Below are 12,023 nucleotides of genomic sequence, written 5' to 3'. Positions count from 1 at the left end.
TGGAGCTGGGGAAGGGCTGGAGCAGCAGGGAAGGTTCTGGAGAACTCCTGAGGGACCTGGGAGGCTCAGCCTGGAGAAGAGGAGGCTCGGGGGGACCCTGTGGCTCTGCACAACTCCTGGACAGGAGGGGACAGCCAGGGCAGCTCAGGCTCTGCTCTAGGGAACAGGGACAAGAATAAAGAGCCTGGGGAAGTCTAGGTTGGGAAATTTCCTCACTGGAAGGTTGTCCAGCCCTGGCACCAGGGTAGCAGTGGAGTCATCACGCCTGGAAGTGTCCAAAACCCACGGGAATGCGGCCCTTGGGGACCTGGGTTAATGCTGCTGATGCTCTTGGAGGTTTTCTCCCAGCCTGGATGATTTCTACGACCTTGGGAAAAGGAGGACTCAGACAATCCAAGGCAGCAGAGAGCCAAACTTCCCAGCTCCAGGGGAAGGAGCCGAGGCCGAAGGGTCCTCACTGTGCAGCTGCAGCTCCCGGGGCTCGTTCCTGTCCCCGGGGAAGAGCAGAAGCTGCAGCCAAGCCTCGGCGGCTGAGCAAACACGGGCGGCTTCTGTCCAAGCAGGCAAGTGAATCTGGAGGCACAATTTGTCATCTAATTGCAGCCACACCCCCCGGGATTAATTGCTGCATTTGAATTCAAAGCAGGGCAGATTTATGGCCCCATCAGGTTTCATCAGCCGTTACTGGTGATTGATGCCCGACTAAAAGCACTGCAAACAGCCAAAAAAAAGAGCTCTCATGTGGTTTTTTTTCAGAGCTAGGAGTATTTGGGTTCTTTAATCATCCCTAAGCCTGCAAGAGGGGGGAATTAAAACCTTGGCCACATTGGCTCCAGACTCCACTGAAGGTTTTTGGCTCCTGCACTAGGGGAAGTTGCCTCGGGAGGGTGTCTAAGATTTCCATAGAATTATGGGCAGGAAGAACAGACAGGGAAACAAAACCCTGATGTTTTTCCACATTCAAAGCCAGAGGGACATTTAGCAGAAATAAACCTTTAGCAAGATAAACCATTAACTACCATCTGCCTCTGTCTCAAATAAAGAGGGGAAATTAACCCCACCCTGCCCCAAGTTCAGCCGTTGTGAGGCTGCAGGTGTGTAACCACTGAGGTGCTGGGTCAAAACCATCCCACAGCTTCCCAAACCATCCCTCAGCCACCCAAAACCATCCCATAACCTCCCAAAAACCTCTGTTTCCCAAACCATCCACAGTCACCCAAACTATTCCACAGCCACCCAAAAACATTCCACAACCTCCCAAAAACATCTTACAGCTTCCCAAACCATCCCACAGCCACCCAAAAACATTCCACAGCCTTCCCAAAGTATCCCTCAGCAACCCAAAACCATCCCATAACCTCCCAAAAACATCCCTCAGCCACCCAAAACCATCCCACACACTCCCAAAACCATCCCACAGCCACCCAAAAATATTCTACTTCCTCCCCAAACCATCCACAGCCACCCAAAACCACCGCACATCCTCCCAAACCCTCCTTCACCCACCCAAAACCATCCCATAACCTCACAAAAACGTGTTTCCCAAACCATCTACAGTCACCCAAACTATCCCACAGCCTCTCCAAACCGTCCCACAGCCACCCAAAACCTCCCCACAGCCTGCCAAAACCAGTGCTAAGAGCTGGTGATGCCCAGAGCTGCCCAGTTCAGCTCCTGTGGGGTCCCAGTATGAACCAGCAATCACTGGTGCTGGGCCTTGAGGGCCTGAGGCTGCTCAGAGCACCCAAGGGTTCCCCAAAAACATCTGATAGTACCCAAAAAAGTCTTTCCTCCATAAAGGAAATGGAAGCCACCTTTAACTGTAGGGAATCGTGCTGGGAGCACACGGAGAGTGAAGGAGCAGGAGGGACCACCCAGGAGGAACCAGAGAACCCAGCCAGGGAGAAACAGGGGTCACCGAGGAGCTCCAGAAAGCAGGAGAAACCACCAAGGAGGGCCAGGGCTGGAGACCATGCAGGGCTTGGACCCCAGGTGTTTTAGGCAGCATGGGCTCAGCCAGGTGTGACCCATGCCCTGCTCCACCCACCAAGGCTGGGGTTCAGCCAGAAGAGGTGAAGTGCACAAGTTCACCCAGGTGAGAGGACTGAGCCTCCAGCCTGACCTCCAGGTGACCCCAAAGACCAGCTCCCAGTGATGAGGAGGAGCAGGGACATCACCAGAGGTGTCACCATGGCTGGGGACCCACCAGAGGTGTCCAGATCCCAGGGGTGAGAGCCCCATGCTCGACCCCAAAGAGTTTCACCTGCAAATCCCATTTTCCCACCCATTTCCCAGCCCAACAATGGGCTCAAACTGGTTTCTGCTCCAACCCCCACTGATGAAACCACTTCCACTCTCCAGGCTCACGTCCAAGTTTCCCATGGGCAAAGCCTGTCCTTGGCCCCCCGTGGCTCCGTGTCCGTGTCCAGTGCCCAGGGATCATGGACATTGAGAGCTCAGGGAAGGTGCCTGGGGACGGAAGAGTGCTGGCAGCTGGGGACAAGAGGGACCTCACCCAGTTTGTCACCAGCAATGTGAGAAGAGTCATAAATCCATCAGAAATGGGGATCCACCACAGGGATCAGACTGAGCTGGGTTTTGGGAAGGGCCCAATTTTTGACTTCTCACAGCTCAACCCATCAGGTCCCACTCTTGGCACCAGCTCAGCTTCCCACCCCACTGCTCCTCCCTAGCACCAAGCCTGTGGGACATCAACTCCAAGATGTTTCCTGCCAAAAACCAGGCACAAAGGGGAGAGGAAATAATCCCCAGCTTCAGAGCTGCGAAAGTACCTGGTGAGAACACAGAGTTTCGCTCTGCAATGGCCCCTCCCTTGGCTCTTCAACGCCTGCAAAGCAAAACAGAAAAAACCAGCCCAAAAAATGCTGAGACCAAGCCCAGGCACTCAGCGTCACAGGGGAGGCTCCAGGTGGAACCAGTGACCCAAGGAGGTTTTTCTTTGCCAGTTTTGCCTTGGCCACTCTGGCACCTCCAGCTGTGGTGGGGAGGAGGAGGCCACAAACTCCTTCAAGAGGAAAATGGGAGTGAAAAGTGCTGATTTCCAGGGCCTGGGCTTGGAACCACAGCTGGGGGACAGCTGGGGACCTTCTCCAGTCCCTGCCCTGGTTAGAGCCTGGGCTGGGCTCTGTGGGGAGCAAAGGCCTCTCAGAGGAACCAAGAGGAAGCCAAATCCTTTATTCTTCCCTGTTAGCTGTAAATCCCCTCAAAATGAAACATCCCCTCTTTGACCTCACTGAAGCAATCTGGGTTAAATTTAAGAGCAGGTTTAAACATAAACTTCCCTGCCCGTGGTAGGGATGTGGAACTGGATTTAAGGTCCCTTCTAACCCAAATCATCTGTGCTTCCATAACAAGCTCATCATGTTTCCAGCCTGATTTTAGACAGTCCCAGCAGGGCCATGTCCCACCACCCCCATGAGAGCAGCCTTGGCTCCTCCTGCCTCTCCCCACTCCTGGAGATCAGCTCATCTTCATGGGAGCTCCTGGGGAAAAACAGGAAAAGGGCTGGATGGGGAATGGATGAACTTCTCCAGAGCTGATGGACATGGAGTCTGGACATGCTCCAGGAGTTTTCCCTCATCAGCTTTTTTGGTCCCTGTTCCATCAGAAGAGGATGCTCCAGTAGCCTCAAAGCTGCTTCTCCAGGGGTGCTCCCAGAGCCAGAGTTTGACTCCAAACCGTCCCAATTCAGCTGTGATGTCACTGTGAGGTCACCGACAGCACCCCCAGCTTGGGGCCTCCCAACCCCCAAAATGAGGGAATCGCCACGATCCTTGGAGGGGCAGGACTGGAGTTCTGGGAGCCTCGGAGAAGGGAGGACGATGAAGGGCAGGGGAGGAAGGACGGGCAGAGGAAGGATAGGCAGGGAAGGACAGACGGACAAACGCTGCCACCTGGTGTCCATAAAAACCTCTCAAAGTCCCGAACCGGGATGAATTCAGCTCTGCAAGATCCCAAAGCTCAGGATCCTGCCTGTTGGGCTCCTCCAGCCCGGGAGAGCCACCGGCAACTCCATCCAGCTGGGAAAGGGAGCATGACTGGGTTTGCTTGGAATGGGAAAGCGCCACGTCCCAAAGGGCTGCAGAAAATCACGGGGGGCTGTGATCCCCATGGGACATTTCCTGAGGCCACTCCAGCACTGGGAGCCATGGTGAGAAAACCAAGGAGCCTCACAGGGAGCATCGGCTGAGCTGAATCTCCCCTCCCTGAGCTGCCACCTCCGCAGGCAGCACCGTGGCCTGCTGGGCCGGGGGACATTGCAAACAGTGACATCGTGAGCTAATTTGGTGGCATTAATAACAAACATCCCACCCGAGTGACGGGCAGGAGAGCTGGCCCTCTCCTCCCGAGATTCAGCTAATTAATGTCCCCCTCCCTCGGGTGATGTCAGGCTTCCTCCAAAGGCCGTGAGCGGCCCTCATTAAAGGCTCCTCAGGATGAGTGTCCCCCAAACACCGACCTTATTTTGACAGTGGCAGTAATTACAGAGCTCTCCGTGGTGGAATGACAATAATTACCCAGGCACGAGCAGAAAGGTCCTGGGGGGAGAGCACAGAAAACTCTGGAGAAAGAGAGAAAAAAAGAGAAATCTGGGCCTGGAGTCCCCTTCTCTCCAGGTAGGAGAGACGAGGCCCAACTCCCCAGGACTGGCTCTTGTCTCCCTCTGCCTGGGAGAAAAGGCACATTCAGACCCCCAAACACCAAACCTTGGACATTCTTCTTTCATGGAAACTCCCCAGAGATCTCAAACCTGCCCTGGAAACAGCTCCTGCCATCCACACTGGGAATGGGGAGCCTCCAGGAGCCCACCTGCCCCCCAGGTGGGGAGAAGCTCTTCAGGGAGCGGAGGGCTCTGCCCTGGGCCTACCTGGGAGCCCCCACCCTCCTCCAGGCCCAGATCCAGCTCTTTAGGGTTGCCCTCAGTTTTCCTCTTCTCTTTTTTTCCTTTTTCCTTGGCTGGATTCAAGGATTTGAAACAAACGAGCCCAGTTCCTATGGGACACCCTGGAAAATTCTGAACCAGTGAGTTCCAGGTGTTCCCAGGGCTCCTGGACTGAGCTTGGATGTCTCACAGGGATCCAGAGCTGCAGCCCCTCATGGGGCCTCCTTTCACCCCCAAATCCCATAAATCACAGGGAACATCCCCAGTTTCAGGTCTGGACTCAGGGAGCCACACCAGGCTGGGATCACAAGTGGGATCTGCCTGGCTGAGGAGCTGCAGCAGGAATTTCACACGGCAGGAAGTGATTGGAGACACAAATCATTGGTTTATGCCTTTGCTCTTTTTTCCTTCTTGTTTCTTCTCTCCAGTGAAGGTGCTGGAAAGGGGAGCCCGTGGGCAGAGGAATCTGTGCAGGACACGCTGTGCCAGCAAGAGGCCACCTCACCTGAGAGGAGGAAACCCACAGGTCACTGTTTTGGTCCAAAAAGTGGGGCGGGGAGGTGGAAAGCAAATATAAGAAAAACAGCAACAACAATTAAAAAAAAAAAAGAAAAACACTTCATTGAAGGCGTCAGTTGGAAAATCCACCAGTAACAATATTGTCTGCAGCAGCCCCAGTCCAGAAAAGCTATAATGATTCACAGTGACCCATCCGAGGAAAAGCAGGATACCTGTGACCCACCTGTCAGCTCTGGGCATCTTCCAGATGAGCTTAAAAGCACCAGAGAAGAGAAGAGTTCAGCCAGAACCGGCTCGAAGGAGGAAAATCGGATCTGGTGTGGAGGGAGCAGCTCAATCCCCAAGGTAGGTGCTTCTTCCTCCCTCCGTTCTCCCAAACTCCAATCTAACCGGGTGAAGAAAGCATTTGGTGATGGGCAACAGAAGCCTGAGTTTTGGCAAATAAAGGGTGGGAGGTGGCATTTTATTCTTGCAGAATTTCTGAGGTGTCTGGCAAAAATAAGGAATGTAAAATACGAATAAACCTGCTCATCTGGAAGGTGCTTTTCCAAGCAGTGGGAAAGTTCTCCAGCACTGCGGTGATAATTCCAGGACAGAAATGTCACCCCCAGACAGAAAAGGGAGGTTTGGGATAAAGCTCATTGCAGCTTTATTGTTGGGTGCCGTTCTGCATGCCGTGTGCCCGCAGGGAAGGGTGAGGATGGGTTTGTCACCCCAATGCTGCCCCCACCCCGGGAAGGGGCTGTCCCACGTGGAGCAGTCCCGGGCTGTGCTGCCAGGGCTTCCTGCAGGGCGTGGGGGCTCGGTGGCAATTGCAGCCAGGGAATTCCCTGGATTTCTGCCTCCCCAGGAGCTCAGATGGTGCGGTGGCTGTACCTGTCCGGGCTGCTGCTCGCCGTGCTCATCCCGGCCGGAGGGCAGGTGGCTCCCAAGGACCTGGAGGAGCCGTCCAGGTACGGGGGCTGGGTGGAGCAGGGCTGTGGGAGCAGCTTATCCCTCTCCACTCCTGGTGGCTGTCCCAGCTCTCCCTGTTCCAGTGTTCCTATTTATTTTGTATGGATCCAAAGAAACTCCCTCCTGGCTCCCCACAGCCCAGGCAGGGACATTCCCTGTAGGGAATCCCAGGATTTCCTGCCTGGGTCACAGCAGAGACAACCTGCCCCAGGCCAGCCAGGCTGGGGCTGAGCCCCATTCACATCCAATGGCACAAAGTCTTTTGGGAATCCTCTGTGGTGAATCCCAAATTCACCCTGGAGCTGTAGAGGATGATCCAAACCTCGGAGCAGCCCCACGTTCCTGCTCTGATGTGGGCAGCAGGGACCAGGGTGGAGGTTGGGATCCACCAAGCAGGACAGAGGGGGATGATTTGGGACAGGACACTGGGTGTATTTACTGGATGCCAAGAAATCCAGGCCAGGCTTGGCAAACCTCCAGAAACTGAAACAAGAATTATTTTTGATTTGTAGGAATCATATGCAGTAATCCAGATTTATTCCTCTGCCCTATTCCATCTTTTCTGGGGGATGATCCTCACAGGGACAGGGTTTGGAGGGCACAGCCCTGCCCTGGGCATGCCCTGGGGGAGGATGCTGCTGGGGTGACCATTAAACCCCATTTTCCTCCCTTCTCCTCCCACCCCGAGCAGATGGAAGTTGTTTGGACCCCAGAACTCCCAGAGCTTCCTGTCCCACATCAAGCGACACTCGGAGGGGACCTTCACGAGCGACTTCACGCGGTACCTGGACAGGATGAAGGCCAAGGACTTCGTGCACTGGCTCATCAACACAAAGAGGTGCCAGGAGGAGGGAGAGGGGTGGGATTGTGCTGGGAAACAACCACCCACCACCCCAGTCCTGATCCTGATGGAGAGCTGGAGAGGGACCTGGAGCAGTGCCAGGACACAGGGAATGGCTCCCACTGCAGAGGGATGGATGGGAGATTGGGAAGGAATTCCTCCCTGTGAGGTTGGGGAAGTCCTGGAATGGATTTCTCAGAGCTGCTGTGGCTGCCCCATCCCTCCAAGTGTCCAGGGTCAGGTTGGAGCAGCGTGGGATAGTGGGAGGTGTTCTCCCATGGCAACGGGTGGGGTGGGATGAGCTTTGAGGTCCCTCCCAACCCCAACCATTCTGTGATTCCATGAAATCTGTGGATCTGGTGCCAAGGCAGGGTTGGACTCCCTTTTCCTGATGCCCCACAGCTCCTGGGGATCCTCTGGTCTCTTGTAATAAGGTCAGGAAAATGGAGGCATTTGTGGTGGGATTGGAATTATGGGATGGGAAGGGGCTGTTTCCTCCTCACTCCAGCCTTACCCTCCTGGGATCACCGGCATTTCTGTTCCAGCCATTCCCAAGGGGCAGCTCCTCCCTGAGCGAGGGAACCCTCCCTGCCCTTTCCCAGCTCTGATTTTAGCAGGAGTTCCCATCCTCTGAATCTCTTTGGGGTTTGTTTTTAAGGTACAATTAACAGCAAATCCAGGCAGCAGCTTTCCAGCCACATCCACGCGGGAAGGTTGGGCCTCTCCTCGCCTGCTGGGATCGGGAGCTCCATGGAAGGATTCACCCATCACCCACAGCTCCCAGACCCAGCCCGTGGTCCCTGGGAGCTCCATGGAAGGATTCACCCATCACCTGCAGCTCCCAGAGCCAGCCCATGGTGCCTGGGAGCTCCAAGGGAAGGATTCACCCATCACCCACAGCTCCCAGACCCAGCCCATGGTTCTTGGGAGCTCCAAGGGAAGGATTCCCAGCACCCAGACCCACCCCGTGGTCCCTGGGAGCTCCACAGAATAATTCCCAGCTCCCAGACCCACCCCGTGGTCCCTGGGAGCTCCACAGAAGGATTCCCAGCACCCAGACCCACCCCGTGGTCCCTGGGAGCTCCACAGAAGGATTCCCAGCTCCCAGACCCACCCTGTGGTCCCTGGGAGCTCCACAGAAGGATTCCCAGCTCCCCGACCCAGCCCGTGGTCCCTGGGAGCTCCTCCTGAAATCTGCCCCCATGGATCAGCCATCCCTCCAACCTGGATTTCTCTCTGCCTTCCTTCTCCCTGCAGTTTTCCCTAAATGCCAATAAAACCTTTGCTCAGTCCTGCAGCTGGTTCCTGATGTCTCCAGCCTTTCCAAGCGTCCCACTGGGATCCCACACAGGCCCCATGGATTCTGAGCCCCTGACTCCCCACTTGGTGCCTCGGCTGGGTGGAGCAGGGCTGTGGGAGCAGCTTATCCCTCTCCACTCCTGGTGGCTGTCCCAGCTCTCCCTGTTCCAGTGTTCCTATTTATTTTGTATGGATCCAAACAAACTCCCTCCTGGCTCCCCACAGCCCAGGCAGGGACATTCCCTGTAGGGAATCCCGGGATTTCCTGCCTGGGTCACAGCAGAGACAACCTGCCCCAGGCCAGCCAGGCTGGGGCTGAGCCCCATTCACATCCAATGGCACAAAGTCTTTTGGGAATCCTCTGTGGTGAATCCCAAATTCACCCTGGAGCTGTAGAGGATGATCCAAACCTCGGAGCAGCCCCACGTTCCTGCTCTGATGTGGGCAGTAGGGATGAGGGTGGAGGTTGGGATCCACCAAGCAGGACAGAGGGGGATGATTTGGGACAGGACACTGGGTGTATTTACTGGATGCCAAGAAATCCAGGCCAGGCTTGGCAAACCTCCAGAAACTGAAACAAGAATTATTTTTGATTTGTAGGAATCATATGCAGTAATCCAGATTTATTCCTCTGCCCTATTCCATCTTTTCTGGGGGATGATCCTCACAGGGACAGGGTTTGGAGGGCACAGCCCTGCCCTGGGCATGCCCTGGGGGAGGATGCTGCTGGGGTGACCATTAAACCCCATTTTCCTCCCTTCTCCTCCCACCCCGAGCAGATGGAAGTTGTTTGGACCCCAGAACTCCCAGAGCTTCCTGTCCCACATCAAGCGACACTCGGAGGGGACCTTCACGAGCGACTTCACGCGGTACCTGGACAGGATGAAGGCCAAGGACTTCGTGCACTGGCTCATCAACACAAAGAGGTGCCAGGAGGAGGGAGAGGGGTGGGATTGTGCTGGGAAACAACCACCCACCACCCTGATCCTGATGGAGAGCTGGAGAGGGACCTGGAGCAGTGCCAGGACACAGGGAATGGCTCCCACTGCAGAGGGATGGATGGGAGATTGGGAAGGAATTCCTCCCTGTGAGGTTGGGGAAGTCCTGGAATGGATTTCTCAGAGCTGCTGTGGCTGCCCCATCCCTCCAAGTGTCCAGGGTCAGGTTGGAGCAGCGTGGGATAGTGGGAGGTGTTCTCCCATGGCAACGGGTGGGGTGGGATGAGCTTTGAGGTCCCTCCCAACCCCAACCATTCTGTGATTCCATGAAATCTGTGGATCTGGTGCCAAGGCAGGGTTGGACTCCCTTTTCCTGATGCCCCACAGCTCCTGGGGATCCTCTGGTCTCTTGTAATAAGGTCAGGAAAATGGAGGCATTTGTGGTGGGATTGGAATTATGGGATGGGAAGGGGCTGTTTCCTCCTCACTCCAGCCTTACCCTCCTGGGATCACCGGCATTTCTGTTCCAGCCATTCCCAAGGGGCAGCTCCTCCCTGAGCGAGGGAACCCTCCCTGCCCTTTCCCAGCTCTGATTTTAGCAGGAGTTCCCATCCTCTGAATCTCTTTGGGGTTTGTTTTTAAGGTACAATTAACAGCAAATCCAGGCAGCAGCTTTCCAGCCACATCCACGCGGGAAGGTTGGGCCTCTCCTCGCCTGCTGGGATCGGGAGCTCCATGGAAGGATTCACCCATCACCCACAGCTCCCAGACCCAGCCCGTGGTTCCTGGGAACTCCAAGGGAAGGATTCCCAGCTCCTGGACCCAGCCCATGGTGCCTGGGAGCTCCAGGGGAAGGATTCCCATCTCCCAGACCCAGCCCATGGTCCCTGGGAGCTCCACAGAAATATTCCCAGCTCCCAGACTCAGCCCGTGGTCCCTGGGAGCTCCACAGAAATATTCCCAGCTCCCCGATCCAGCCCGTGGTCCCTGGGAGCTCCTCCTGAAATCTGCCCCCATGGATCAGCCATCCCTCCAACCTGGATTTCTCTCTGCCTTCCTTCTCCCTGCAGTTTTCCCTAAATGCCAATAAAACCTTTGCTCAGTCCTGCAGCTGGTTCCTGATGTCTCCAGCCTTTCCAAGCGTCCCACTGGGATCCCACACAGGCCCCATGGATTCTGAGCCCCTGACTCCCCACTTGGTGCCTCATTTTCCTTCAATTCCTCAAGTTTTGGATAAAAGGGATAACCAGGGTGTGCCCACCTGACCCCACTGACCAGGGCCAAAAGAAATTTAGGAAAAACCTTGCAGTAATTCCCTTGTTGGTGTTAAATTATTCCAATTTAACCTGGATCCAAAGAACCTCTTTGGAGTTAATTTAGTTCTAATTAATTACAGGGCAAGTGGGCCAATAAAAAGCCCAGAAAGGCAGCAGAGGCAACAGCTCTGGATGGGGAATTTCACCTCTCCAAGGCATTCCTGGAGTCCCAGCACAGCCAGGGTTGGCACAGGGGACATGTGTGACACAGCTACTCCCACAGATAAATTAAATTAAATTAAATTAAATTAAATTTAAAATATATAATTTAAAAAAATATATTTTTAAAATAGAATCATTTAAAGATAAAATAATTTGAAAAAAAAAGTATGATAATTAGATAATACTTTTAAAATAGGGTAGTTTAAAAATTAAATAATTTAGAAAAAATAATGCAAAACTAGAATAATTTCAAAATTAAATCATTTTTAAATTAAAATATATTCATTTTGAATAATATAATTCTAAATAAAAATAAAATAAAATAAAATAAAATATACTTTTAAAAACTAAAAATTCCCCCCCATGGTTTTATTTCCAGCCCAGAGTGTTCCCCAACTCCCTTGAGATAAAATAAATAAAATTATTTCCGCCTCTCAGAAAGAGAAACATCTCCAGAATTTTCACAGAGAGCACAAAAACAACACAAAGAAAGTGTCAGCACCTCGTTTATTCCCTGTTTGAGTTATTCCCTGTTTACAGCCTTTGTCGTCCCCATGCCCATGGATTTCTTTCTGGGAACAGTCTGGAAGGGTCCAGGGGGAAGTGGGAGGGGATTGATGTCAGATTTCACTTTCTGGGTCATTCCAAAGACGTTTTGGGTTTATCCCTAAAGCAGCTCCAGAAGCCATTTCTGGAAAGTTTTCCCTCCGTGTTGTTTTCCCCTGCACAAGGAAATATCAACTCCTCCCAAAATACTAAGCCAGCTTCCTTCCTTCCTTCCTTCCTTCCTTCCTTCCTTCCTTCCTTCCCTCCCCTGGATGGAAATTGAGCCCAGCCCTGCCTCTCTACTTCCAGAGAGAGAAAGAAAACAGGAAAACCAAACTTGTCCAAGCGTAGGATCCCACCGATCCCAACTTTCCCTTTCTCCAGAACTTACTTCATCTTTCTGCCTCCTCTCCTTCCTGAAGGCCCCAGGCAGCTTTTCCTGCTCGGCCACTGCCCATCCCAGGCTGGCAGGAGTGAAACTCCACTTCCCAAATCCCCATCCATCAAATCAGATGGAGTTTTTCCCTGCCTGGGGAGGTGGCACC

The 12,023-nt window shown here is 53.8% G+C and overlaps 1 protein-coding gene across 2 annotated transcripts; it reads left to right on the top strand.

Moving 5' to 3' along the window:
• The first annotated feature begins 6,278 nt into the window (after positions 1 to 6,278).
• Positions 6,279 to 7,960, top strand: LOC121355278 (pro-glucagon-like). Of its 2 annotated transcripts, none has more exons than XM_041470555.1 (3): positions 6,279 to 6,375; positions 7,068 to 7,214; positions 7,876 to 7,960. In XM_041470555.1, exons 1-3 carry the CDS (start codon positions 6,281 to 6,283, stop codon positions 7,883 to 7,885), a joined length of 252 nt encoding a protein of 83 aa, XP_041326489.1. In that variant the 5' UTR covers positions 6,279 to 6,280; the 3' UTR covers positions 7,886 to 7,960. The 2 variants fall into 2 exon arrangements, with proteins under 2 accessions (XP_041326489.1, XP_041326488.1); XM_041470554.1 differs by having other exon boundaries at positions 7,065 to 7,214.
• The last annotated feature ends 4,063 nt before the right edge of the window (positions 7,961 to 12,023 follow it).

Source organism: Pyrgilauda ruficollis, unplaced genomic scaffold (genome assembly GCF_017590135.1).
Source record: "Pyrgilauda ruficollis isolate IOZ18807 unplaced genomic scaffold, ASM1759013v1 scaffold248, whole genome shotgun sequence".
In the NCBI taxonomy this organism is placed as follows: domain Eukaryota; kingdom Metazoa; phylum Chordata; class Aves; order Passeriformes; family Passeridae; genus Pyrgilauda; species Pyrgilauda ruficollis.
This window is presented reverse-complemented; position numbering and strand designations above follow the sequence as displayed.